Source organism: Equus quagga, chromosome 2 (genome assembly GCF_021613505.1).
Source record: "Equus quagga isolate Etosha38 chromosome 2, UCLA_HA_Equagga_1.0, whole genome shotgun sequence".
Lineage (NCBI taxonomy): Eukaryota > Metazoa > Chordata > Mammalia > Perissodactyla > Equidae > Equus > Equus quagga.
Window position 1 is genome coordinate 100,027,371 of NC_060268.1, and position 24,614 is coordinate 100,051,984.

At 56.6% G+C, this 24,614-nt stretch overlaps 1 protein-coding gene across 1 annotated transcript; it reads left to right on the forward strand.

The window, feature by feature from the left end:
• Positions 1–2,013: 2,013 nt before the first annotated feature.
• On the forward strand, positions 2,014–21,691 carry CDHR1 (cadherin related family member 1). Its single transcript, XM_046655495.1, has 17 exons — positions 2,014–2,068; positions 2,722–2,817; positions 3,757–3,902; positions 4,781–4,831; positions 6,067–6,156; positions 7,336–7,422; positions 8,987–9,103; positions 10,134–10,277; positions 11,787–11,865; positions 13,035–13,135; positions 15,672–15,875; positions 16,381–16,533; positions 18,045–18,209; positions 18,699–18,766; positions 19,353–19,581; positions 20,225–20,482; positions 21,152–21,691. Exons 1-17 carry the CDS (start codon positions 2,014–2,016, stop codon positions 21,689–21,691), a joined length of 2,583 nt encoding a protein of 860 aa, XP_046511451.1.
• The last annotated feature ends 2,923 nt before the right edge of the window (positions 21,692–24,614 follow it).

The window sequence follows — 24,614 nt, forward strand, 5'->3', positions numbered from 1 at the left end:
TCAGGAACTTCATAGTCCTCTTTCTCTGCTGCGGAACTTTTTTTAGAGCCAGCCCAAACTGGATGTGAATCCAGGCCCTGTTCCTCACTGGCTGTGTGATCCCAGGCAAGTGACTTACCTTCTCTGTGCTATAACTTCTTCCTTTCTAAAGCAGAGACAATCACACCAGGAGAGGCTGTGCTGGTTCCATGAGATAATGTGGGTGACAGTACACACACACACACACACACACATATAGATATACAGTGTTTGGGGTGCTCCCCTATTGCTCTCCAGTGCAAGTCTATTGGACGGAGTGAACTGAGGAGTGAACTGAAGAGAGAGGAGTCGAAGGCCCCAGAGCCACTTGATGGCAGTGAAGATGGACACACAGAGCTGGCTCTTCTCAGCACACTGACCTCTGCCTCCAGCAAACAGGGTGATCTGCAGAAAGCCTGTCTCCTCATTTCTTTACGGCACTTGTGGAACGCTGGGCTTGCCTTTGTCCCAGCATTTTGTGGCACAGAGATGCAGGAATGCCTGTGCAATTTAAAGTGCATCTTTGCAGCCAAAGGGTCAAGCCCAAGGGGATTCAACAAGAAGAGTTTTTGGTCAATTGGGCCTGAAAATTGCTGAGCTCTCTGGACCACTGATTCATCTTCTCCATGTCCTGCATCTCTAACTCTTGCTGACAGTAGATCTAGGAGGGCTGCCCAGGGATGGGGATGCTCTGCTCCCGGGAAGGCCCCTGGGGAGGAACATTGAGACCCCAGCAGCGGAGGCCTCTCCGAGGAACACAAGGGGTCTCTGGCTGCTTTTCCAACTGAACTCCAGTGTCAGAGCAAGAGAACCAGGTCCAGCCTGGGGAAATTTACCAGCCCCCAGAAAGGATCCTGAGCCTACCTTCTTCTCCTAGGTGTCATCATCCAGGGCCCCCAGGGCAGCACCTTGCTTTTCCTGATCATCATCCAGGGACGGGGAGCTCACCCCTCCTGGGGTGGTCCATGCCTGCGTTGGCCAGCTCTGTTAGCAAGTCTGTCCCAGGATGGGGCTTGAATCTGCCTTCAAACCCAAATGCTCCCCCTTCTTTTCAAGGCCTGACTGGGTCCGCTGCTTCTCACGGTCACCCACTGGGGACCAGGATGTGTGAGGGCAACTTCCACCTCCCATCTTAGTGGAGACTTGTCTGCCCTCCCTGCTGCCCAGCACAGTGTGGGCCCCTACTGGGGAGTCCATTCCATCCTCTGGGAGAGCTGGCCTGGCCTGGGGTATTGAGATCCCCAAGAGGCGGGCCTGATAACCCCCCACCGTCTGCTCCTCTCTGGACCACTACCCTCCTCTTTGTCTCTTGATCTCACCCCCAAAGCCTTCAGGGACACTATTCCTGGAACCCCCTTGGACTTCTAAGGCCATGTGCTCCCCAAAGCCCATCCACCCTTCTTCTCCCCTGCTCTCATTTCTCCTGGAGACCAGAAGGAGGGATCCCTCCAGGCTGAGGCCAGCCTGTTCCACAGTCTGCAGTGCTCAGGCTCAGAGAGGGCGGCAAATCCCTGAAAGTCACAAAGGAAGTTCAGAAAAAGGGAAAACTCCGGCAGAGCCCAGTCCTTCCAGAACTTGGAGACGCTGAGAAACCCCACTTTTCCAGTGCGAGGCTCAGGGCCACCAGGGGCAAGGCACTTCGCTCTCTGCGCAGGGCTCCCAACTGCGGACCTGGGGTCCCCTGGCTCCTGCGCCCCACACCTGGGCGAAGGGGGCGTGGTGGGAGAGAGGGGCTCCCCGTCACGGCCACCCCCTCCCGCTGCTGGGAGCCGGGCCCCTCGGCTCAGCTCCCGCTAATTGGTCTCCTCAGGCGGCCGGCGGGCGCTCCAGCTGCTCAGATCCGAGAGCAGTGTCATCGGCTTAGCGCCCTCGCGCCACCCAGCGCTCCCGCCCGCGCCCCTCCCGCCGCCGCCCCCGCTGTCGTCGCTGCCCTCCTCGCCCAGGGATGCTCCGCGCTCCTGCGCCCGGCCGACGACACCACCCGCCCGCGGAGACATGAGGCGCGGCCGGTGGGCCGCCCCGGCCCTGGAGCTGCTGTTCCTCTGCCTGGGTGAGTGGGGGCGAGGGCAGGCGCCCGCGCTCCACGGGGGAACCCAGAGACAGTTCTGGACCGTTCACTTCCAGAATGGGACTCGGGATGGGGGAGAAGGAAGGGATGGGGATGTGGCGGAGGAAGGGCAGGGGGCGTTTCTTCCAGTCGCCACTGGAAGAGGGGCGCTCCCGGAGCGTCTCCTGAGGCCGGTTCTCCGGAGCTCCGGGATTTGGGACCAGGACCCTCGCTGCCCTCCACTTCTTCAGAAGCAGGGCGGGAGGTGTGGGGGCCGCTTTGATGGCCGCGCGGCGCAGGGGAGGGTGTCCCCGTGCCCCGTGTGACCTTGGCCAGGACACTGCCCTTCTCTGGGCGCGGGTTCCCGGTCGGCTCGTTGATGGGGTTGAGATTGGCCGCTGCCTGGCGGCTCAGCGCCGCAGACAGACGGTGCCTGTTCCTGGCAAGCCCGAGCCCAACCCGTGCCCACGAGGGGTGATGGCGGAGCCACCCTCTCTTCGCCTCTCCAGCCGAGCCCGTCGGTGGTCGCTGTGCCGGGGTTGGGGAGGGAGCGCCCGTCCGCCCACGAGTGGGGCCGGACGCGTGACCATGCCGGTGCGAAGCCGTCCCTCCGCATGTCCGGTTGTCTGTCTGTTCTGTCCGCGTTCTCTAACCAGCCCAGGCCAACTTTGCCCCCTACTTCTTCGACAACGGGGTCGGCAGCACCAACGGAAACATGGCTCTGTTCAGCCTTCCAGAGGACACTCCCGTAGGTGAGTGGCCCTGGTACCGGCCCCCCATCATTCTTTCGGAGGGACCCCGAGCGCAAGGACCAACCCGTGACTCCTCCGAGCCGGTGGAGACACCGAGCGCCGGGCTGCGCGCTCCCGCGGGGCGCCCTGTTTGCGCTCCGAATTCCCCCGGCCGGTGCAGGAAAGGAGGTCACCGCTGCCATGGAGACCTGAACCGGGACGGTCCTGGAGCCCCGGCGGGCCAGAGACAGGGCCAGCCCCAGGCGGCAGGTGGCAGTCCCCAGGATGGTGGTTGGCGCCGGCTTGGCCACAGTGCGGCCTCTTGACCACTGTGCCACCTTGAGCAAAAGTACTTACCTTCCAGAGCCTCAGGTCTCTGGGCTTCAAAACAGCCCAAGAACATGCAACTTGCTGGGATCTGCAGAGAGAGACGGAGAGAGACAAAGAGGAGAGAGATTTGCATCTCCTCTGCCTCCCCCTGTGGGCTGGGAACCCTGAGCAAAAGGACATGCAGTGTAAAAGCAGCACCTGCTCCACGATCCCTGAGGACCAAATTCGGGCACCGGGGAGATGTGGCACCTGGGTCACCCTTCCTGCCTTGACGGCTCCTCCCTCTTCCCTTATCCCCCATTCCCAGGGAGCCCGGGTCTTGGCTCCTGGGCTAGGAGTCATCACCAGGCAGGGAGCCTAGAGTTTGGTCCCGCAGCCCTGAAACTCCTCTGTAATCTGTATTATAGATTACAGTCTAATGGCTGATATGAACATCTGACTGACAGTTGTGAAGAATAAGGATCGAGCAGGAAGCCGCCCTGGCAGCAAGTGCTCAGCTCAGGCTGGAACCTTTGGCGCTGAATTGCATATTCACTGTGTGAACAGTCGAATCTTTGGTCCTGAGCAGCTGCCACTTTTAGGAAAAGTCAAGTCCCAGATTCTAGGTGCCCTCTCTCTGTCTCCTTTCAGGCTCTCATGTGTACACCCTGAATGGGACAGACCCGGAGGGAGACCGTGTCTCCTACCACATCAGCTTCGACCCCAGTGCTAGGAGCGTCTTCTCTGTTGACCCCAATTTTGGAAACATCACTCTGATTGAAGAGCTGGACAGAGAGGTATGGGGAGGTGCGAATTGCACTGCCTGTGGGGTGCCCTGACAAACCGCTGTGGGCTGGAAGGTCCCCCAGAGGGGTCCTTGGAGAGGTCCTGGAAGCCACACAAAATTTAGACTACAGATCCAGTTGGAAAGAGTGGTTTAGAGAGTAGGTCTGAGTTTGGTAAAACTCCACCTGTGTGCACCCTTCTGAGCCTGTGGGTGACAGGGCATGGTCTGTATTTCCCTCTTGAGACCCCACACCAGGCTGGTGGCTCTGGCTGGCCACATAACTGGACCTCAGCTGCAGGGACTTCTGCCAGCTCTGGTCCGTAGCTGATTCCGCTAGCCGCAGCCAGGGCAGAGAAAAGAACGGGTGGGTCTCAGAGACTGTGCTGCCCCTCGCTGGCCCCCCCCCGGGGACCTGGGAACCCTGACACCCTTCCTCATTGAGGTCCTACCATGTCCCGGGGAGTGCTGGAGACACGGCAGACCAGGACCTCTGTAGACTGTGGAATACGGAGAGAGAAGTGGGAGAGATAAGGGGGAGAAAAAGGAAAAGAAAAAAAAGGGAAAAAACCTTCTTCCTGGGACCTCCAGTGCCCTAGGTTAGCACCTCGCCTCATTCTCACAGGGGAGCGTTTTCTGTTGGCGCCTCAACAATCTCTCTGGGTTTATGGGAACCTCTGACGTCCCAAGCCCCGAAACAAGGTCTCAAGGGTGGTCAGAGGCAGCTTTTGGCGGCCTCCCCCTTCTCTAGGGCTCCCTAGAAACACCCAGGGCTCCTCTGATGGACTCGGTTGGGCCAGGGGGGTTGGGGTGGGGGCGCTCCCCATAGCCTCGGGGGTCCTCATGGTGCTTCGGGTTCTTGGATGCTCACTGGGTCCTTGTGCTTCGCAGAGGGAAGATGAGATTGAAGCCATCATCAGCATTTCTGACGGCCTGAATCTGGTGAGTGCACGCCCGAGCCAGCCCCCGGCAGCAGGCAGCTCCCTGGCCTGAGCACAGTTCCTCCTGCAGCCTCCTGGGGGGCTCCCAGGCAAACCCAAGCCGGAACGGAGCTAGATCAGCCTCAGTGTGCCCCCAGGAGGGGGCTGCAGCCAGGGAGCCCAGTGGGGAAGGAAGGGAAGGAGAGAGCAAGATCCGCCAGCTGCACCTCTGCTGGACCGCACCCAGATTCCACAGCACCCGCTCGAACCTGCTTTACCATCTGCCTCCCCCGACCTGGTTCTTGGCTCTCCCCCATCCCCCGAGCTGAACACCTGGGCACGCAGACCCCTCCTTCTCCCTCACCTCCTTCCTCACAGCCACCACTTTCCCCCAGCCCTCATCGAGGGGCTCCCCTTCCTCGAGGCTCCCTGACCCCAAGTTCAGGCATCACTGTGGATCAGAGACCCAGCCACGACCCAGCTCAGAAATGCACCAACAGCTGGTCCCCAGGGCCCTGAGGATGAAATCTAGCTTCAGTCTGGCATTCAGGGCCTCCCCATGGAGCGCCACTTGCCTCGCCCACTTTTTCTCCTGCATTCACCCTACCAACCACCCATCCGTAGATCCACTCACGCTCTCTGCTCTCTGCGTGCATTCCCTCCTCTTCACCTTTGTGCATGTTGCTCCTCTTTCCTGGCACACCTTCCCACCTCTTTCCCTCCCGCCCACAGTCTGCTGCAGAGCTCAGTTCCCACCCCTCGGGGAACTGTCCCTGTTGTCCACCCCCACAGGCTGGGGTGGCTGCCCCTTCTCGGGGCCTCCTGGACTGTGCACCCACAGCCCCCGGGGATGCATGTACCTCAGCCACGGGGTGCGCGGTGCCCCTGGAATCAAGCAGCCCAGGGGCCCCGCCCTCATTGCCTGGCATGCCTCTGCTATCCCCCTGAATGGTATCACCACTGTTCTTTTATACACTGGTCTTGGCCACCATCCCATCCGGGAAAATACACACCATCAGACTGTGTCTTCTGTCTCCGGGATGGAACACGGTGCTTGGCACTGAGAAGTTGCTTAATAATACTTGTTGCATGAATGAAGAAAAGAGGGCAGGAAGGAAGGAGGAAGGGACAGAGAAAAGGAGGGACAGAGAGAGGAGGGATGGGCAGAGACACACACCTGGGACATCAGAGGTCACTGTCCCTTTATCACCCAGAAGGTTTCACCGCCCCCACCCCTGTCCCCTTCACCCCTCTCAGGTGGCAGAGAAAGTCGTGATCCTGGTGACGGATGCCAATGACGAGGCGCCCAGGTTCACCAAGGAGCCCTACGTCGTCCAGGTCCCTGAGGTGAGCAAGGGGCTCTGGGCAGGGCCGGGCACTCTCGCCCCAGGCCCATGGCCTGCCCCCCTGGGCTGCCCTTCACCTGGCCGTGGGGACGGGTGTCTGAGTAAGGAGCACTTACTACCCGCTGGAGAGCACCTCCCCCACCTCCATTGCCGTCCCCTACACATTCATTTTTATTCCAAAGGGATGTTCCTTCACCATTTCCCATTGTAATCACAATGTATGTTTATTGCCGAACTGGGAAATATGTAGAAAAGTAGGAAAGAAAAGAGTTTCAAAATCACTCTCCATCCCTCCAACTTGAGACAGCACTGCTAAATTTTGGTGTGTTTCCTTCTAGTCATTTTGTGACTGTAGGTTTTTATTTTCTCTTTGTTTTTCATGGTCATGAGCGTAGTGAACACAGGTGTCCTCTTTTTCACTTGATTTATAAATAAGCATTTTCCGCAGTAATTATAAACCTTGGGTAACTCACTTTAAGAGCTTCCACTGGGTGTATATTCCATCATTTACTGAGCTGTTCTCTTACATTTGAATAATTAAGATGCTTCAAATTTTTGCTGCCATAAGAAACATTAGATTCTGAACATACAAGTTCCTTTTCTCTAATTGGCATGGTTTCCTTAAGACGCAGTCCAGGGTTTGGAATTACTAGGTGGGAAGCACGAACACCTGTGAGGCGAGGCCAGACTGCTTTCCCAGAATGGCCTGTCTGCCCTTCCCCTGGGCTGAGGGAGAGGGTTCGTGTCCCTGTCCCTCGCCAACACTGGGGATTCGTTAAATGTCTGCTGACTCCGTAGGAGAAAGACATTTTCTTCTGGCTCTGTGTGTGTGTGTGATCCCCGGTGATGCTGAAGATGCTCATGTTGATTACCGTTCTCCCGTTTCATCCTCGTTCCATCTCTGGACGCTTCATCCATCTCGGGTCCCAGTTTTTCTCTCTCTCTCCCTGACGCCATCCTCGGGGAGGACATCTGGCTTCTCCTCCTTTCCTTTCCCTTCTTTCCTGCACCACTCTGACTCTGGGTGTCTCCTCCCTCTGTCGGGTGCTCCCTGGGTTGTTCACCACCTTGTCACCTCTTCTTAGCTCCTCACTCCCCTGACCCCACCTCCCATGGCCCCCAGGACCCCTAGCTCTCTAAGCATTCTGTGTGCTGACCCCCCGTGGCTGTGACCCCTCAGGACACGCCTGCCGGGAGCAGCATCTTGAAGGTCCATGCGGTGGACAAGGACACAGGGTCTGGAGGGAGCGTCACCTACTTCCTGCAGGTAAGGTGGGGCACACAGGACAGAACCAGAGGCCTGGGCCAGAGGGGACACCTGGATGGCCCCCACCCCCAGCACCAAACCCTTTTGTCGGTGCCTCTGCTGTTCCCAAAGATCATTAGAGATGCCACCTCAGATCCCCAGTGGGTCTCCGTAAACGCAGGAGTGGGATGGACAGGGGGACCATAAGAGGGACCTGGCAGGAGCTGCCGTCCCCTGACTGGCCCATCCTGGCTCCCTCTGAGTGGGCCTGCCTCCCTCTCCCCACATCTCCAGGACCCTCAGCTCTGCACCCCCAGCCCCTTCCCCAGGAGAAGGCCCTGGCACTTGGCACCCAAATGGGGTGGAAGAAACCTGCCTGGGCCTAGAATTGTCAATAGGAAAAAAGAGAGAAGGGGCAATTCTTGGAAGAGGCAATCCTTGGAATGACGTCCCACCCCACCCCTGTCCACCTGTCCCCCGTCAAAGGCGCAGCCCCTCCCTGCATGGCCCCCTGACCCCCACCCCAGCTCCTCAGGAACCAGTGGTCCTCCTTCACCAGCTTGCAGTTTCTGTAGCATTTCCTCTGCTCTCACATTTCATCACGTGCTCTCACAATTTTCAAGGCAGTGTAGCACAATGGCTAAAAACACAGGTTCTGGAGAAATCCCCTGGCTCGTTGGGTACTGGAGAGACCCCACCGAATCCCCTCGTGGGGCCTTCAACCTGTTATCTAACTTCCCCAGCTGGGGTTCCTCGAGTGTAAACAGGCGCATCCTCACTGGGTGGTTGTGAGGAATAAATAGGAGTAACGCTCCAAGACAGCAGGAAGCCTTCCTCAGACCGAGGGCCCTCTCTTGTCCCTCGCCGGCCCCCAGAAGCCACCTGGTACTGGCCCGCAGTCACTGCTTGGTGGGGCTTGAAGGTCCTGAAGGTTCCCTTCATCACTACAGCTTCCAAGCCCCCGGCCCCTCTAGGTTAGAGCACTCCACTGACATTCTACCTGCTGAAACCCCCAGGCCAGAGCTCAGCCCACAGCTGAGCAGAGAGAAGAGTGATGGCTCCACTGGAAGGAAGCTGCTTGGTTTTTGATTTTTTTAAAGACAAGCATTCTTTTTTTTTTTTCTTGGTGAGGAAGATTGGCCCTGAGCGAACATCTGTTGCCAATCTTCCTTTTTTTCCAAAACCCCAGTATATAGTTGGATGTCCTAGTTGTAAGGCGTTCTACTTCTTCTATGTGGGACACCACCACAGCATGGCTTGATGAGCAGTGTGTAGGTCTGTGCCTGGAATCTGAACTGGTGAACCCAGGCCGCTGAAGCAGTGTGCACAAACTTAACCACTATGCCACAGGGCTGGCCTGAGCTTCTTGGTTTTGACTGAGGGAGAGGGAGGGGAAGCCTAGAGCCCCAGGAAGGGGGACCCTGGGGGCCAAAGAGGCTGAGTACCCTCAAGTTTGAACCTCAGCCCTGAGGCTGGAGTTCCTGTGACAAAGGAAGGTAAAGACCCCTTTTCAGTCAGCAGAGTGGGCCTTCCTGGGGCTGGCCGGGTCCCCTCCCAAGGCCCAGCCCACCCCTCACTCTTACAGAACACACATGCCACCAAATTTGCCGTGGACCGGCACAGCGGTGTGCTGCGCCTCCAGGCTGGGGCCACCCTGGACTACGAGAAGGCCCGGGCCCATTTCGTCACCGTGGTTGCCAAGGTAATGGAGAGGGACACTGGGGAGCAGCCTTTGTTAGGGGGAGGCTGACCCTGGGTTGGAGCCAAGTTAGGTTCCATGATGAAGTGGGGGCAGTTTGCAAAGCGAAGGTGTGACGGGGGCGGGATGGGGTGCGCCGGCTCAGAATCTCTGTTGAACGGACTCTGCGCAGACATGGACGTACCCTCCAGGGAGCTGGTGTCTGTGGGCTGGAGGGGGCCGCTTCCCTTCTAGGAGAGGGTGGATACCCCCTCAAGACTGACGGGCCAGGTTCCCTTCCATAGGACCAGGCGGCCATGGCCAGGAGATTCCTGACTCCTCACATCCCCTAAAACCTGGCTCCCCAGTACCTCCATCTCTCTGTCCAGGCTTGTTCACCCCACCTGTTCCTCTCTGTGTGGCCAGTTACCTTCTCTGAGCCTCGTCTGCCCACCACTGCAGCTTAGCTAAGTTCCTCATATTTCTGAATCGCACCGTGTGGGACCTGCAAGTCAGCAGATGCTCAGCCAGAGTGGCTGCTCCTCCTCCGGAGAGCACGAAACCCCAGCCATCCCTCTAGGCCTGGCGTTTCCCTTCGCAGGAAAGGAAGTATTGGCTACAGGCCATCCAGGAGGCTCAGAATGGCCCCACCTGCCCTGTCCTCTGTGGGCTCCATCAAACACGCTCAGAGGCGGGCCCAAGTCATGCTCTTAGTAGGTCCCCAAGAGGTGTCTGCGACTTGGGGCCTGGCTGGGAGGGGGAACTTGGCTCTGACCCTCTCCTCCTCTGCCACTAGTCGGACATGGTTTCCCTGGAGAGAGAAATAACTCTATTTACCAAGGAAGACTTTTGAGTGCCTACTGCATACAGGCCCGACTGAAGACCTTTATACATCATCTCATTTAATTTCCCCAACACTCCTGTGAGGGAGAATTATCTCCAGGTGACACAGGAGCAAGCAGAGCTCAGAGAGGGCGGCTGGTACGACGGCCAGCAAGTGCCGGCGCCTGTCCGACTGCAGAGCCCAAGCGCCCTCTCTCTCATCCTTCCTCAGGACGGCGGGGGCAGGCTGCGAGGGGCTGACGTGGTGTTCTCGGCCACCACCACGGTCACAGTCAATGTGGAGGACGTGCAGGACATGGCCCCCGTCTTTGTGGGCACACCCTACTACGGCTATGTGTACGAGGACACGCTCCCGGTGGGTGGCAGCGCCCCTTGGCCCAGTGTCCCCTGCAGAGGCCTCCTGCCCTGTCCTTCATGCTGCCCCTGGGTCCCCTGCTGGGGACAGCTGGGCTCAGCCCTGGGTCGTCCTCCACACACGGAGGCTGGCTCTGGACTTGCTCAGATCCAGCCACAACAGGGTCCTTTTGCCTCGGGATGTGTAAGGGGGAAGAGGCAGGTGCTCGTGTGCATGTGGAGAGACACTGTGCCGGGCACGTCTTCACTCATGCACACCTCCCCAGCCCAGCTGCACAGGTCAGCCCCACCAAAGGGCCGAGAGGAGAGGCCAGTGGCCTCGGTTTGGGTAGGGCCTTTCCTACACCTTGTAGCGGGGGGTGGGATTCCTTGGTGCCCCCCCAGCTCCTACAGCTCCATGCCTGGAGGCTGGGGCCCCTCAGACCAGTAGGTCTCCCACGGTTTGCTGCCAAACCACCACCACCCTCGTCAGACATCGCACACAGGCCTGGCTCCAAGGCTGGCGTCGGTTTCCTTCCCCACTCAGCGCCATCTCTGTCCCCACCCCCAAAAATCTGCACTTGACCCCCAACTCTGCCCCATCCTCTGCCTGAACCATGTGGGCCTGACGCCCCTGAGCTCTCAGCTCACAGCCTCCCCTGACGTCTTTGGTGCAGATGGGAGCTGCCCGTCTCTGCTCCCACACCCCTCCGTGAGCACACCCATCCTTGGGGGAGCCCATGTGTTTTTGTGCCCCCCAGCCAGACTGAGAGCTCCCTGAGGGCAGAGACCAGGCCGGTGCCTGAGCTCCCACAGCTTCCTCAGCTCCAGGGCTCTCTGAGGAATTGAATTGCATTCTCAATTCTCACTTCCTGGTTTCTGATGATTACCGACTTTACAAAACAATGAAACACTTAGAGGACCCTTCACCTGCTGGGCCCAAACTAAGATGCCCCCTTTGCAGAAGCTGATACCCCCTTTCCAGAAGCTGGCAGCCACGTGCAGGAGATGAGCACCAAGAGAGGGAGCAAGGACTGCCTCCAGCCTGGGGGGACCGCAGGACGGGGCAGGGCCAGGCCGTCCTGCAGAGATGCTGGGCAGGAGGAGGCAGCAGCCATGAGCATGGAAAGGCCAGGGAGAGGGCCCCAGGAGGGGGCTCAGAGGGGGCCGCAGGCCAGGGTGGAGCAGGGCTTGTCTCGTCTTGGCACCCCGTGCCACAGGATTAAGTCCTAGTTCCTGGACTTGCACTGGACGCCCGCCCTCTGTGTCCAGCCCCTGCCACCTGCTCACCTCTCCCTCTGGCACATCTGTAGGTGGAAGGTGGAGGAGGAGCAGTGGGGCCCAGGCTGTCCCTCTGGCGCTGGGAGCCCAGTGGGTGCTGCAAGCTCCCCGCGGGGCAGGGTGGGGTGCGCAGAGGCCCAGCTCTCTTCTTGGGCAGGGGCGGCTCCTCCCTCTGCGATGGGGGCTGTGTCTGGGGCGGGGAGAGCCCCAGCATCACCCATGGGCCTCAGGCAGCAACTCCTGTTCCCAGGGCTCGGAGGTCCTGACGGTGGTCGCCATAGACGGAGATCGGGGCAGACCCAACCGCCTGATCTACAGCCTCGTGAATGGTGAGTCTGGGGCAGCTCTGGGGACAGGCCCATCGCTGACCAGAGCAGAGTGCCCAGCCCCCCTGGGTCCCAGCCCCTCCTCTGTGGGCCCGAAAGACAAGACGTATGGAGAGGAGAGGCTGGGTCCCTCCAGGAGGCAGTAAGTCTCCCTGGGCATGTGCTCCAGCCCTGGCTTATCACCATGTCCAGCTACAGGGAGAGAAGCATTGGTGGGGGTCCTGAGAGCCACACAGTGGCACAGATTCATGTTCCCTGCACCCTGGGCATGGGCTCATTGGTGAGAAAGGGTGGCAACATTTTTTACATTCTTGAAATTGCTATGTTTTTTTCTTATTTTTTAAAATCTTTTGGCCCAGAGCATGTAGTTGAATTAAATGAATTAAATGTAATGATACTATAACACTTCCCCAGTGCCAGCCCCATATATGGATGAAAAAACTGAGGCTCAGAGAAGCTAAAGGGGGATCCCAAGTCCCCACTGAGCTTGAACATAAGTCTGCAGTTCAGGTCTGTGCTCTTTCCACAACTGGGCAGCCACTGAGCAGGTGGAGCTGGCCCTGGGGTGGGCTCTGCAGCCCTCAGTAGCCGGTCCTCACAGGGTCAGGCCCCGTATGCACATGTCTGTATGCTCTCACTCAGACACCACAGCCTCCCCTGACCCTGTCCCTAGGACGTGCCCCGTGCACCCCGCCCTCCAGCGCTCACACACGCCCGGACATGCCCACTGTCACATGCAGGCTCCTTTCCCCAGGCACAGAGACCCTCAGCTGCCCTCCCTCCCCAGCACCCCTGCAAACCTTCACACAGTCACCAAGCACCCACCCCACCCATCGCCCTCCTCTCTTCTCACCTCCCCGTCCAGTCTCTCTCCTCTCCCTCTCTCCTGGCTCTCCCCTCCCTCTCTCCCCTTCTCTTCTTCTCCCTCTCTCCTTCCTTATCTCTTTCGCTCTGTATCTCTTTCTTTCTCCCTTTCTCTTTCCATCACACGCACATGCGCGCGCACACACACACACACACACACACACACACAATGCGTAAGAGAAACAAAGTACTATGGAAGCTGGGACAGAAGTGAGTCCAAGTGCCAGCTCCGTCTTAACGTGTAACCTTAGACAAGTCCCTTAGCCCCCTGAGACTCAGTTTCCTGGCACATCTCTCCTCTGTGACAGGGAGTGATGGAGCCTTTGAAATTAATGAGACGTCTGGAGTCATCTTTGTCACGCAGAGCCCCGCCCAGCTCCGGAGAGAGGTGTACGAGCTGCATGTACAGGTACCCTCCTTCTAGCTCGGCCTTTTCCACCTTAGGGTCCTGGAAGATTCCAAAGGTGATGAGTCCCAGGCCACCTCCCTCACCCGCCCGGGCGTACGGTCTGGGGAGAGAGCTTGATGGTGCTCCAAGGAGCACCTGCATCAGGCAACCTGTGTGAAGGCTGCAGCTGATAGACACAAAGCCCCTGGGCAGAGGAGCCATGGATTCACAAGCAGAGAGTTGTGACAAGGCAGGAGGAGGGGGGACTGAAGCAGCAATGCCTTGAGCATGGGTAGGACCCAACAGGTGGAGACTGGTGGAGGGGAGCTCTGGTTGGGGTGGGGGCAGAGTAGAGGCAATGAGCCAAGGCTGGAGGCGAGAACATGTGATATACTGGGCGTGCAAGAAGGAGTCAAGTGAGACCGGAGCAAAGAGTGTACAGACAGCATGTAGAAGGACAGACGGCTGGACCCCATGCTTGGGCCAGAGGAGTGAAGGCCTTGAATATGAGGTATGGGTTTTTCCCTGGGGCAAGGCCAGCCTTGTGGGAATGTGACCTTTGTCATTACACAAGGACTGCGATGAGAAGGGTCTCATGCTGAGCTTACTGCTCTGCTCTTGCTTGAAATTCTTAATAATTCTTTAACCAGGGGCCCCACATTTTCATTTTTCACTATGCCTGCAAATTTTGTAGCTAGTCCTGCCCGAGAGCAGTAAAGAGCCACTGGAAGGTTGTGAACAGGATAGAGTCTTGTTAAAAAGCTCACTCTGGCTGCTTGCTCGACCAGTGGGGTTCTCAGATTTAGAGTTTGGCAAACAAAGATTTCTAGGACGCCCTCCTGGGAATGGGAATTTAGTGCATCTGGGGTAAACCCAGGACTCTGCATACTCTGAGCTCCAAAATGATTCTGGCACAAGTGCCAGCCTGGCATTTGAGAACACTGGTCCCTACTAGGGTCTGGTGGGAACTGAACAAGAGGTAGGGAGACAGAGCCATCAGCCAAGGGATGGATAAAGAGGGCCCGTGAGGATGAGGAGAGGTGGAATGGCAGAAGTGGACAAATTGCAAACTATGAAGGACGCTGACTCCATAGATTGTAGCCATGAGGGTGAGGGAAAGCAGAGGGATGGGTGAAGTCCAGGCTGGAACCGTGCCATCAGGAACACAGGAGAGGAGCCCAGTTCAGTGGGATGGACTTGATGAATTGGGTGCATCAGGGACATTCAAGTTGAGTCACCCAAATTTGGGCTACAGGCTTAGAATTCAAGGGAGAGAGTGCAAGCATACAGGTAGCTATGGAAGAATGGGAGGGAACAAGATGCCCCAGAGATGGCTGTGGGGAGAGAGCAGCCACTGGCCAAGAGCACAGCTGTAGGAGCATTGAGGCTAGGAGTAAGGAGGCAGGGATGGTGGGGGACAGGTGAAAGAGAGATCAGAGAGGTCGCAGGGGACCTGCCGAGAGCAGGGTCACATCAGCTCAGGGAACAGAGCACTTGGGAAGGTGGAAGAGGGGTGGTGCGGGCACAGTGTGGAAGTCAGCATGAAGTACTTGCGTGGGAAATAGGACATGCAGACAGCAGGTGTGGGCTTCTGAGGAGGGAAAGCTGGGGAGCAGCTAGGGTGTGATGGAGTAGAGTCCAGGGAGGGCAATTTAGGGACAGGTAAGACCAGAGCGTGCTTCTGGAGTAAGTGGATGGAGGCCTGTGGAGGGGCTCACATAATGCTTGTCACGTGGTTCACGAGGTGCTGGTGAACTCCCGGCCCTGCCTTTGCAGCCTGTATTTGTTATCTGTTGCTGTGGCTCCACACCTCCCCTCCCTGGCCACATGGACACAAGGACAGAATGTCTCAGGGCTAGGGTTTGAACCCATGTCTGGCTGCAAAGAGGGAGCAGTGCAGTGAGGTGGGGAGAGTACTGGCTAATGAATAGGACACACCGGAGTTCTTCCTGTCCCAGCTGTGCCACTCACTAGCCATGTGACCCCAGGGGGCTGCCTCACCCCTCTGTGCCTCTTCTGTGAAATAAGGTTAGTAACAGCACTGTATTCGTTTCCTACGGCTGTTGTAACACCTTACCCCAAACTTAGTGGCTTAAAACAACACACAGTTTCTGTGGGTCAGGAGTCCAGGCTCAGCTTGGCTGGGTCCTCTGTCTCAAGGTCTCTTATGCGGCTGCCATCAAATTGTCAGCCAGGACTGGGTTCTCATCTAAGGGCCTGACTGGGGAAGGATCAGCTGCCAAACTCACGTGGTCATTGGCAGGGATTAATTCCTCGTGGGCCGTTGGCTTAGAGGTGACCGTTAGCTCCTTGAAACATGGGCCTCTCCAAGCTAGCTGCTTGCTTCATCAAAGCCGGCAAAAGAGAGAATCCGCTAGAAGACAGGAGTCACGATCCCTTGTAATCTCATCTCATCTTTGCCACATTCTACCAGTCAGACGCAAGTCGCTAGGCCAGGCCACGCTTAAGGAGAGGAGAGTGCACAGGAGGTGGGGCTCATTGGGGCCATCTTGGAGTCAGCCTGCCACACAGCCACAGCCACCTGTCCCTGCCCCAGGTGACTGAGGTCAGCTTGGCAGGGAGCCCAGCTGCCCAGGCCATGGTCTCGGTCACCGTCAGGATCGTGGACCTCAACAACCACCCGCCGACCTTCTACGGAGAGAATGGACCCCAGAACAGATTTGAACTGTCTATGTATGAGCATCCGCCGCAGGGGGAGATCCTGCGGGGCCTCAAGATCACTGTCAATGACTCGGACCAGGTGCGTGATCCCGCCCTCCGGCCCGTCCTCCCGAAAACTGCACGAGGCCTGGGGCCCCAAGCCGAGTCTGCATCAGCCTTCACTGTGTTCGCCGCAGGGGCTGGTGGGTCACAAAATGAATGAAATGAGAGGGTGTCACCAGGGGTTGGTGGGAGAGGAGTAATCAAAGCTGATCTGTTTGGCCTAAAGACCTTCACGATCCATTAAGGAGTAAAGCTGGTCAAAAACGCATCTGCCTCTGACCCGCCAACCGGGCGTTTGTGAATGTGTCTTGTGACCCCCCTCTGCCTGGCACAGGGCCAGGCCTTATGCGCTTGTTACCCTGCTTAGTCCTCATAGTCCACTAAATCCCCCGATCCTTGATCGCCTCCCCTGTAGAAGGAAGTGGTAATACCGCCCTCCCAGGGTTCAGGCGTGTGACAGCTCCTCGCTTACCACGACTATATAACGAGTTTCTATTCTCATTCACCTTCCTTGTCTCCTCGCTCCAAATTCTATTGCCCAGGGAGCCAATGCCAAATTCAACCTGCGGCTAGTGGGCCCCGGGGGCATCTTCCGCGTGGTCCCACAGACAGTCCTGAACGAAGCCCAGGTCACCATCATTGTGGAGAACTCGGCCGCCATCGACTTTGAGAAGTCCAAAGTGCTAACCTTCAAGGTAGGTGGGGGAGGGGGTCCCAAGAGCTCCTGGCAGCCCCTGGATTCCTTCCTGAGGGCTCGCTTGTCCCTCGCTGCCCTTTTCTTCTCAGTCCCTCTGCCCCTCCTGCTAATGGGGGTGCCGGTGGGGCAGGGACAAGAAGAGCAATCCAAGAGTTGTCACCTGCTCACACGGCCTCACTGAGCTGCACCTGCTAAACCACTATTGTCCCCAGGAAGGCAAGGGGCTTCAAAGGGAAGCGACCAATAGAGTGTGCCGTGAGAATAGACGGAGAGAGGAAAACGGGGCAATTGTCAAGAGAGACGTTTTTCTCTATGCATTTGATGTGTCATCTATTCTGATCAAAACTTCAGCAGAAGATGAAAAAAATACTCCTTTGTATTTGTAATTATTCAAAATTATAAACATTTAGAAGTAATGCATTTATACATAAACATATACATAATACATAGCAATAAAAAGGAAAAATAAATACTTATTGATATTATTTAAATTATTATTAATTATACATGCTTACACACTGATTGCCAGCATCATGCTTAAAAGTGAAATTCTGGAAGAATTCGGTGAAGTTGGGAGCAGAATGTGGATGCCTTCTTTTACCACCGTAATTTAACACCATTCCTGGAAAAATGTTTTTCCTGGATAAAGAAAGGAAATAAGAAGTACAGATATTAAAAAGGAAGAGACAAAATTATCGTCATTTGTAAGTGATGTGGTTGTTCGCTTAGAAAAATCTAAGAGAAATGATCAAAAAACTGTCAGCCACCCAGCAAAGCTGCTGACGATTGGTTACAAAGTTAATACACAAGATCCCGTTGTTTTCCTACATACGAAAAATACCAATGAGAATAATGGAATAAAAAGTTCTCTTCTATAACAAAAACTAAAAGATAAAAGTCCTGAGAATTAACGATAACAAGAAATATGCAGCATCTAAGTGACAAAAAATGCAAAAATTGAACAAAGGGACGTAAAAAAGGAAAGAAACGTAAAGGCTCACGTTGTGAAAAAAAATGCAAATTCTCCTTAAGTTAATACAGAATCCAGTGCCATCTCAGTGAGGTCGTACCTAGAATACCCTTTAGGGAGGTGGTGAGGGGCTTGACACCATTGCCCTGGTTTTTATCTGGAGAAATAAACCTATAAGAATAGGAAAATTCAGAAAAAAGAATATGAGGCAGGAACCTGCTCTAACAAATATTAAATTATTTTATGAAACAAAATAATTTTAAAAATTGGAACTGAAAAGGAATATGCAAATCAGCGGAACAAAAGAAATTGGCTGAAATACAAATGGAAACTCTAAGAAAGCGGGCACTGCGGGTCAGCGGGGGAAGGATGTGGGCCTTACGGGCGCCCTCGCAGTGGCGGGAGGACTAGCTGGCTGGCGGCTGAGAGTAAGAACAGGGGACGAGGCAGGCGGGGCCACACCCGCGCTGAGACAGGAAGCAGAGGCTCTCTGCCAGGGGACTGCCACCGGACAGTCCTCGTTCTCCTTCCTTCCCCAGCTCCTGGCCATTGAGGTGAACACCCCGGAGAAGTTCAGCTCCACGGCGGATGTGGTGATCCAGCTCCTGGACACCAACGACAACGTCCCCAAGTTCACCTCCCACTACTACATCGCGAGGATCCCTGAGAATGCCCCCGGGGGCTCCAACGTGGTGGCCGTCACAGTGGGTTGGGGACTAGGGGTGGGGTTGAGAGCCCTGCTGAGCGGGGCCTAATGCTGGACATCAGGCAAACCTGGGCTCCAGTTTGAACCTCAAAGCCCACACTCAGTAGCTGTGTCCTTGGACGAGCTCCTTGCCTCTCCAAGCCTCAGTTTTTTCTTCTGTACAATTGGGATAACGACACTTCACAGGACGATAAGGAGGACACGGGCACAATCCCCGAGCTCGGGGCACAGGACTCAGCTCCTTTTCCTTTCTCACTGACAAAGGGGGAGTAAAGACCTTCTAGGAGCAAACCTTTTGGTTCCTCCAACACTTGAGACATCCTGGGCAGAAAACCAGGGCTCCAGAGCAGGCCTCCAGAGCAGTTTCTCCCCAGCGGGGACAACCCCAAGTCCCCTTGTTTTGCTACTAAAGCAGCCCTCAGACATGTGAGCTGCCAGTGTGCCCTGACAAAGGGGCCCAGGCCACTAGGAGCTTTCTCTCTTTCAGGCAGTGGATCCAGACACAGGCCCCTGGGGTGAAGTCAAATACGCCATCTATGGGTCAGGGGCAGACCTGTAAGTAGATCCAGAATCCTGGACAGGGCCTCGGGCAAGGGACTTGGGAGGCTGAGTGAGGGCCGAGGGGCTCTGTGCTGAGGACAGGGGGAGCCTGGAAAGGATTAGGAGCCTAGGTTGGGGAGGGCAACATGGGGGAGGAGTGGAGGCAGCAGGAGGGGAGGAGTGGGGCAGCAGGAGGTGAGGAGTGGAGGGCAACATGGGGGAGGAGTGGAGGCCAGCATGAGCCCAGAGTAGAGGGCAGCAGGGAAGCCTGAGGCAGAGCTGGGCGACATAGGCGGTGAGGTGCTGGGAGTCTCAGAGAAGAAGGGTAGTCCTCAGGGCCTGGAGCCAGGCAAGCAGTGTGGGACTAGGTAGGGGCTGGCCGTGGGAGGAAAGGGAAAGGCTGGGACTCCGGTCAGTTCCATTTCGATGGATGGGCTGGAGCGTGGGGCAGGTGGGACACCTTGGAGGAGCTGCGGAATGCGATACTGTTGCTTCCCAGAGGCAGCTCATCGCTACAGAAGTGCATCAGTGTGTGTGTGCTCACACGTGTGCACGTGTGTGTGCTGCGCACGCCCATGCCTGCACCCTCTGTGCCCGGCAGCTTCCTGATCCACCCATCCACTGGGATCATCTACACCCAGCCCTGGGCCAGCCTGGATGCTGAGGCCACCGCCAGGTACAACTTCTACGTGAAGGCAGAGGACATGGAGGGCAGGTCCAGCCTGGCCGAGGTGTTCGTCACTCTGCTGGATGTCAACGACCACTACCCCCAGTTTGGAAAGAACTTCCAGGAGAAGACGATGGTGCTGGGGACCCCGGTGAAAATTGAGGTGGGCTTCAGAGGCAACCGAGCTCCCCTCACAGTCTTGTTCCAGCAGTTGCCAGAGGGACTGTGGCATAAAAATTGATTTTAAATTAAGATTTATTGGATTCCCACTGTAGGCAAGGGACTTTAAGGTACGTTATTTATTCCCATCTCAACTCGGAAATAACCCCTGAGAAAGAAAATATTATTGCCACTTTACAAATAATGAAATTGAGATCCAGACAGGTTAAGTGGCTTGCCTTGGTTCACGCAGGGAGTGTGCCAGCTTCGGGAGAGCAGTGCCCTCCCACTGCACTGTCCTGTCTTCCAGTGTGGACAAAGCATGGGCTCTGAAACCCAACCAACTTGACTTTGAATCCCGGTTCCCTTCCTTCTACCTGTCCTTTATGAGTCACCCAGCATCCACGCTTCTGTTTTTTCACAATACCTACTGCCTCGACTTGTTCTGAGAGTCGAATGGCATAACATACTAGAGGGCCTAGCATAGACTGTGGCTCATTCAGTTCCTTCCTCAACTCTAGTCCACGCAAAACAGGATTAGGACCCTCCCCCATCAACCCAGCAAGCCACATATGACCCACTGGTCTAGGCAGGGTACACAAGTATCATGCTTAAAGCCCAGCGCTGCCTGTCCCTCCTGTGCACAGGCCACAGACCAGGACGCAGAGGAGCCCAACAACCTGGTGGACTATTCCATCACTCACGTGGAGCCGGTCAACGTGTTCGACATTGATGCGCACACGGGAGAGATCTGGCTCAAGAACTCCATCCGCTCCCTGGACGCCCTGCACAACATCACGCCCAACGGGGACTGCACATGGTCCCTGGAGGTGCAGGCCAAGGACCGCGGCTCCCCCTCCTTCAGCACCACGGCCTTACTCAAGATTGACATCACGGACACAGAGGTGGGTACGAAGCCCGGGTTGGGAAGAGGGCCGGAGGGCCAGCCCAGACCTCGCTGCAGCATGGCCAGAGGGAGAGAGACCCTCACCAGCCATCTTCCGAAAGATGCTCACTGCTGGCAAAGGCTGCCTGGGCTGTCAAACTTAGGGCTTTGGAATCGGGTTGAAATCCTGGTTTCATCACTCATTAACGATGAGACTTTGCTGGGACTCCACGTCCCTTCCTGTAAACTTGGAATAATGATGCCTCCTTCACATGGGCATTGACAGGAAGAAGTAAAGTTGTTATACATAGTTCTCAGCTCAATGTCTGCCCGAAAGTCATCACTTAAGGGGTCCCTGAGACCTTTGGGCAGACGTGGCCCCCCACAATCAAAGGTAAGCAATGTCTTACTCTCTCAAGAGCAGAGTTCAGCTAACACAGGAGTTCGTAATCCCAACGTGCTTGCTTGCATCGCACTCTTGCTGTGTGCGTTTTTCTGGAGAGCCACGTGCATTGTATTTCCTCTGTGTGCATTTTTTTCTGGAATGGAGCCCATCGTGCTCATCTGGGGTCAGCTGGGGGATGCTGACCCCAGAAAGTTTAAAAACCATCAGGCTTAAGGGAGCTCCCGACCCCTCCAGGGAGCAGGCAGGGGCAGGAGATTGCAAGGAGGCGACTCTCTCTTCCAGACGCTGTCCCGAAGCCCTATGGCCGCCTTCCTCATGCAGACCAAAGACAACCCCATGAAGGCCGTGGGCGTGCTGGCCGGCATCATGGCTGTCATCGTGGCCATCACCGTCTTCATCTCCACTGCCACCTTCTGGCGCAACAAGAAGTCCAACAAGGTCCTGCCAGTACGGCGCGTGCTCCGCAAGCGGCCCAGCCCTGCGCCCCGCAGCGTCCGCATCGAGTGGCTCAAGTTCAGGAGGACCAAGACCGCGGCCAAGTTCGCGCTCAAAGAGGATGCTCCCAATGAGAACTGCAACAACAACAGCCTAGGGAGCTCCCTGCCCCCGGAGGCCCCAGCTCCCCCTCCACCCCCCAGCATTGCGCCCAGCACGGGTGCGGCCCACTGGACCGTGCCTACCGTCTCTGGCTCGCTCACTCCTCAGCAACCCCGACGGTCACCAAAACCCCAGGCTGCGGGAAGCCCCAGCCAGTCAGCTCTGGTCTCTGAGCTCAGGCAGAAGTTTGAGAAGAAGAATATAGATAAAAAGACTTACTTCTAGAGTGTGTCCCCGGGCCCCTCTCTTTCCCCACCCCAACCGCTCTGCTCTTGGACCCTGCCCCCCGTCTCTGCTCCTTAGGGTCACCCCTGTTTTGTACAATGATGTAATCCCCATATCCAGGGCTCTGGACAGCACCTTGGGCAAGGGATTTCTCTGGTAGCGGGATGCAACTGGCAAATCCTGCCCCATCAGCCAGATCCTTGAGCCAGCTACGATGCTCTCCATTCTGCAGAGGCTACAACTTGACAAGGGGCTGCTTCTATGTGTCTTCTACTCACCAACCCCGGATCTCACAGCCCCTCGGGTCCTCCTGGGGCCTCAGCATCCTTCATTGAGGAACAGGGCCCTGGCCACATGTGACAAGGTCGACTAGAACCTCTACCCTGAAACCTCCTCCAGCTAAGAGCAGGAGCAGGAAAAGGTGGTTCTGTCCTGGCTAAGGTTGGGGCTCAGTGAGCTTTGTAGGCTGTAGGAGAGCAGAGGCATCAGGGAGAGCAAAGCTGCACTGAAGACTCACGCCGACTGGGGACTGTGCCTGGATGCCACTGAGAAGACGGAGGATGGTGTCCGGGCAGAGACTGGGGGCCCCTGCTCTGCCCACGTGGGACACAGAGCTGTAAGATGGGCCTTGCAGGACATAGCGAGGGCAGAGTCCCATCCAGGGCTTCCCTGGGCCCAGAAATGTCTAAGCTGAAGCCTGGTGGTAGCCCCAGAGGCATTGGGAAAAGGATCTAGGCCCTTCTCTAAGGAGCCGCCCCACCAGAAGTCTTCGAGGAGCCAGTGCAGGGCTCAGATTTGGGGAGACCATTTGTATCCGGCTCTTCTGCTCATGTGTATGACGTTGGATGGCTGTTTAAACTCCCTGCTCACCCTCTTCCTCATCTGTAAAATGAAGAAAGTGAGTCCCGGCTGCCTCACTTCCAGGTCTAGGGCGAGGGACCAGGGCTTCAACCAAGCGCAAAGCAGCACAGATGTAAGGAATTTTTCTGCAGGCTGGGTCTTGGGGGCAGCCCTTCCCAAAAGTATTAGGAGCCTGTCAGCTGCTCTGCCAAGACCCCCAGGAGGCACCGGGCCGGGTGTGGGTGCTGCCCCGGATCCAGGCAGCCAGAGCTGGATGACAGCACTGCCCTTGACTCACTCACCCCCCCTACACTTCCCCTACCACGTGCCCCACGTGGCCCTGGCCGGTCACCATCAGAGAGGACCAGTGTTGGGCAGCACGCCCAGCCCAAGCCTCCGTTTCGCAGAGATAATGAAAATAAGTTCCCGAGACAGCAGTGGTTGCCCGAGGCTTCACAGCAGGTTGTAGGAAGGACCTGATCTGAGCATTTCAGGCTCCTCAGTATCTCCCTCTAGCCAGGGGGCACACACCTGTCAGCTTGTGACAACCTCCTCTGGAGAGAAGACACATAGCCCTCTGTGGTCATGCCCAGAAGCTCTGCTGAACCTCCAGGAAGCCGGCTTTGCAAGGAAGTCGAGGTGTGCACAGAGAGAGCAGCAGAACAGTCCTTGGCATTTTGCTCCACTCGTCAACGACCCTCTAGAACACATCAGTGACTTTATTAAAAGAGATGATGTGCACATGCGGTTTTCCTGATTTCTGAGCCTGTGTTCCAAGGTCTTACTCGGATGTGCTGGTGTGCAGGCTCCTTCCTCGGGTTTCTGTGGTCCCCAACCCAGGGAGTACTAAGAGGTGGGCCCTCACAAGGCCGGAGCCTAGACCGAACAGACAGGTACTTTGCAGTCCGTGCTTCCTGGGGGCGCTGCGCTGGACCATGAGTGCCCTCCGCAGGAGATATGGCATCCTTGCAATCTGCATGCCATCAACCTCTTTTGTAAATGGTAAATAAAGTCTGTTAACCAAAGGCCCAAGCTGACCTCCTGCTTCCTGCCCACATTCGTGTTAGCCAACTCCTAGAGACCAGTCTCCTGACACACACCCAAGCTCAGCCTGCCTCCTGGCTCCTTCAGTGGGTGGATCCATCCCTTGACACCCCAATCTGACTCTGTGGGTGGCTGACAAATGCTGTCCAAATTGCCGTGCACGTGCCTCTAACGGCAGCACGTCTGCAGAGCTGGGCCTGGACTGGGCTTTTCTCCTGAGCAGAAGAAGCCCTGGCAGGGCTACTAGGAGAGGAATGGGATCTGGAGCTAAAACTAATTAGCCCCCAACCCAGCCCGGCGAGGGCAGGAGCTGGGAAGCCTGGCATGGGCATGCAAACCTGGGAAGCAGTGCTGTCTCTAGGACACTGGTCACAAAGACCCCTGGGCTGGAAGCTCGGGCCAGCATCTGGGCACTGGGAGGGGGGAGGCCAGGCCAACTCCTCTGCATTAGGGAATGCAGGGAGGGGCAAGGGATTGCCTGCTCAGTCACAGTGGGACAGACAGGCCTGAACTACAAGCGGGCATGATGTTAGGCCTCAAGGTAAAGAGCTGGGAGGTAGGGGTGACAGACTGGGCAGACTCTCCCACTCCTGGGCCCTGTGAATGGGTGGACAATTCACAGATGTGACTCCAAGAAATCTGCAGAACAGTGTGTGTTTTTTCCTGTGGCTGAGCTCAGATTTTCTCATGATATGAACGGACACAGTGCTTTACAGTCTGACTGCCCTGGGTCTGAATCCTGGTTCTGCCACCTAAATGTGCCTTTGGGCTGGAGACCAAGCCTCCCTGGGCCTCACCTTCCTCCTCCACAGCCGGTGCAGAGAATCACTGCTATGAGGACAACAAGAGCTAAGCCATGCAGAGCACGTGCCACCAGCTTTGTATCTGCTGACGAGCTCAGGAGACAGTTGCTATTCTTAGTCGTACAGAGGGCACCTGAGGGTGGCTGATGGTCTGCATGCTAGAGCATCAAATACTGGAGGAGAGGAGCTCTTCCACGACCCTCACCTCCAGGGTGTTTCCCCCACTGACAGACCTG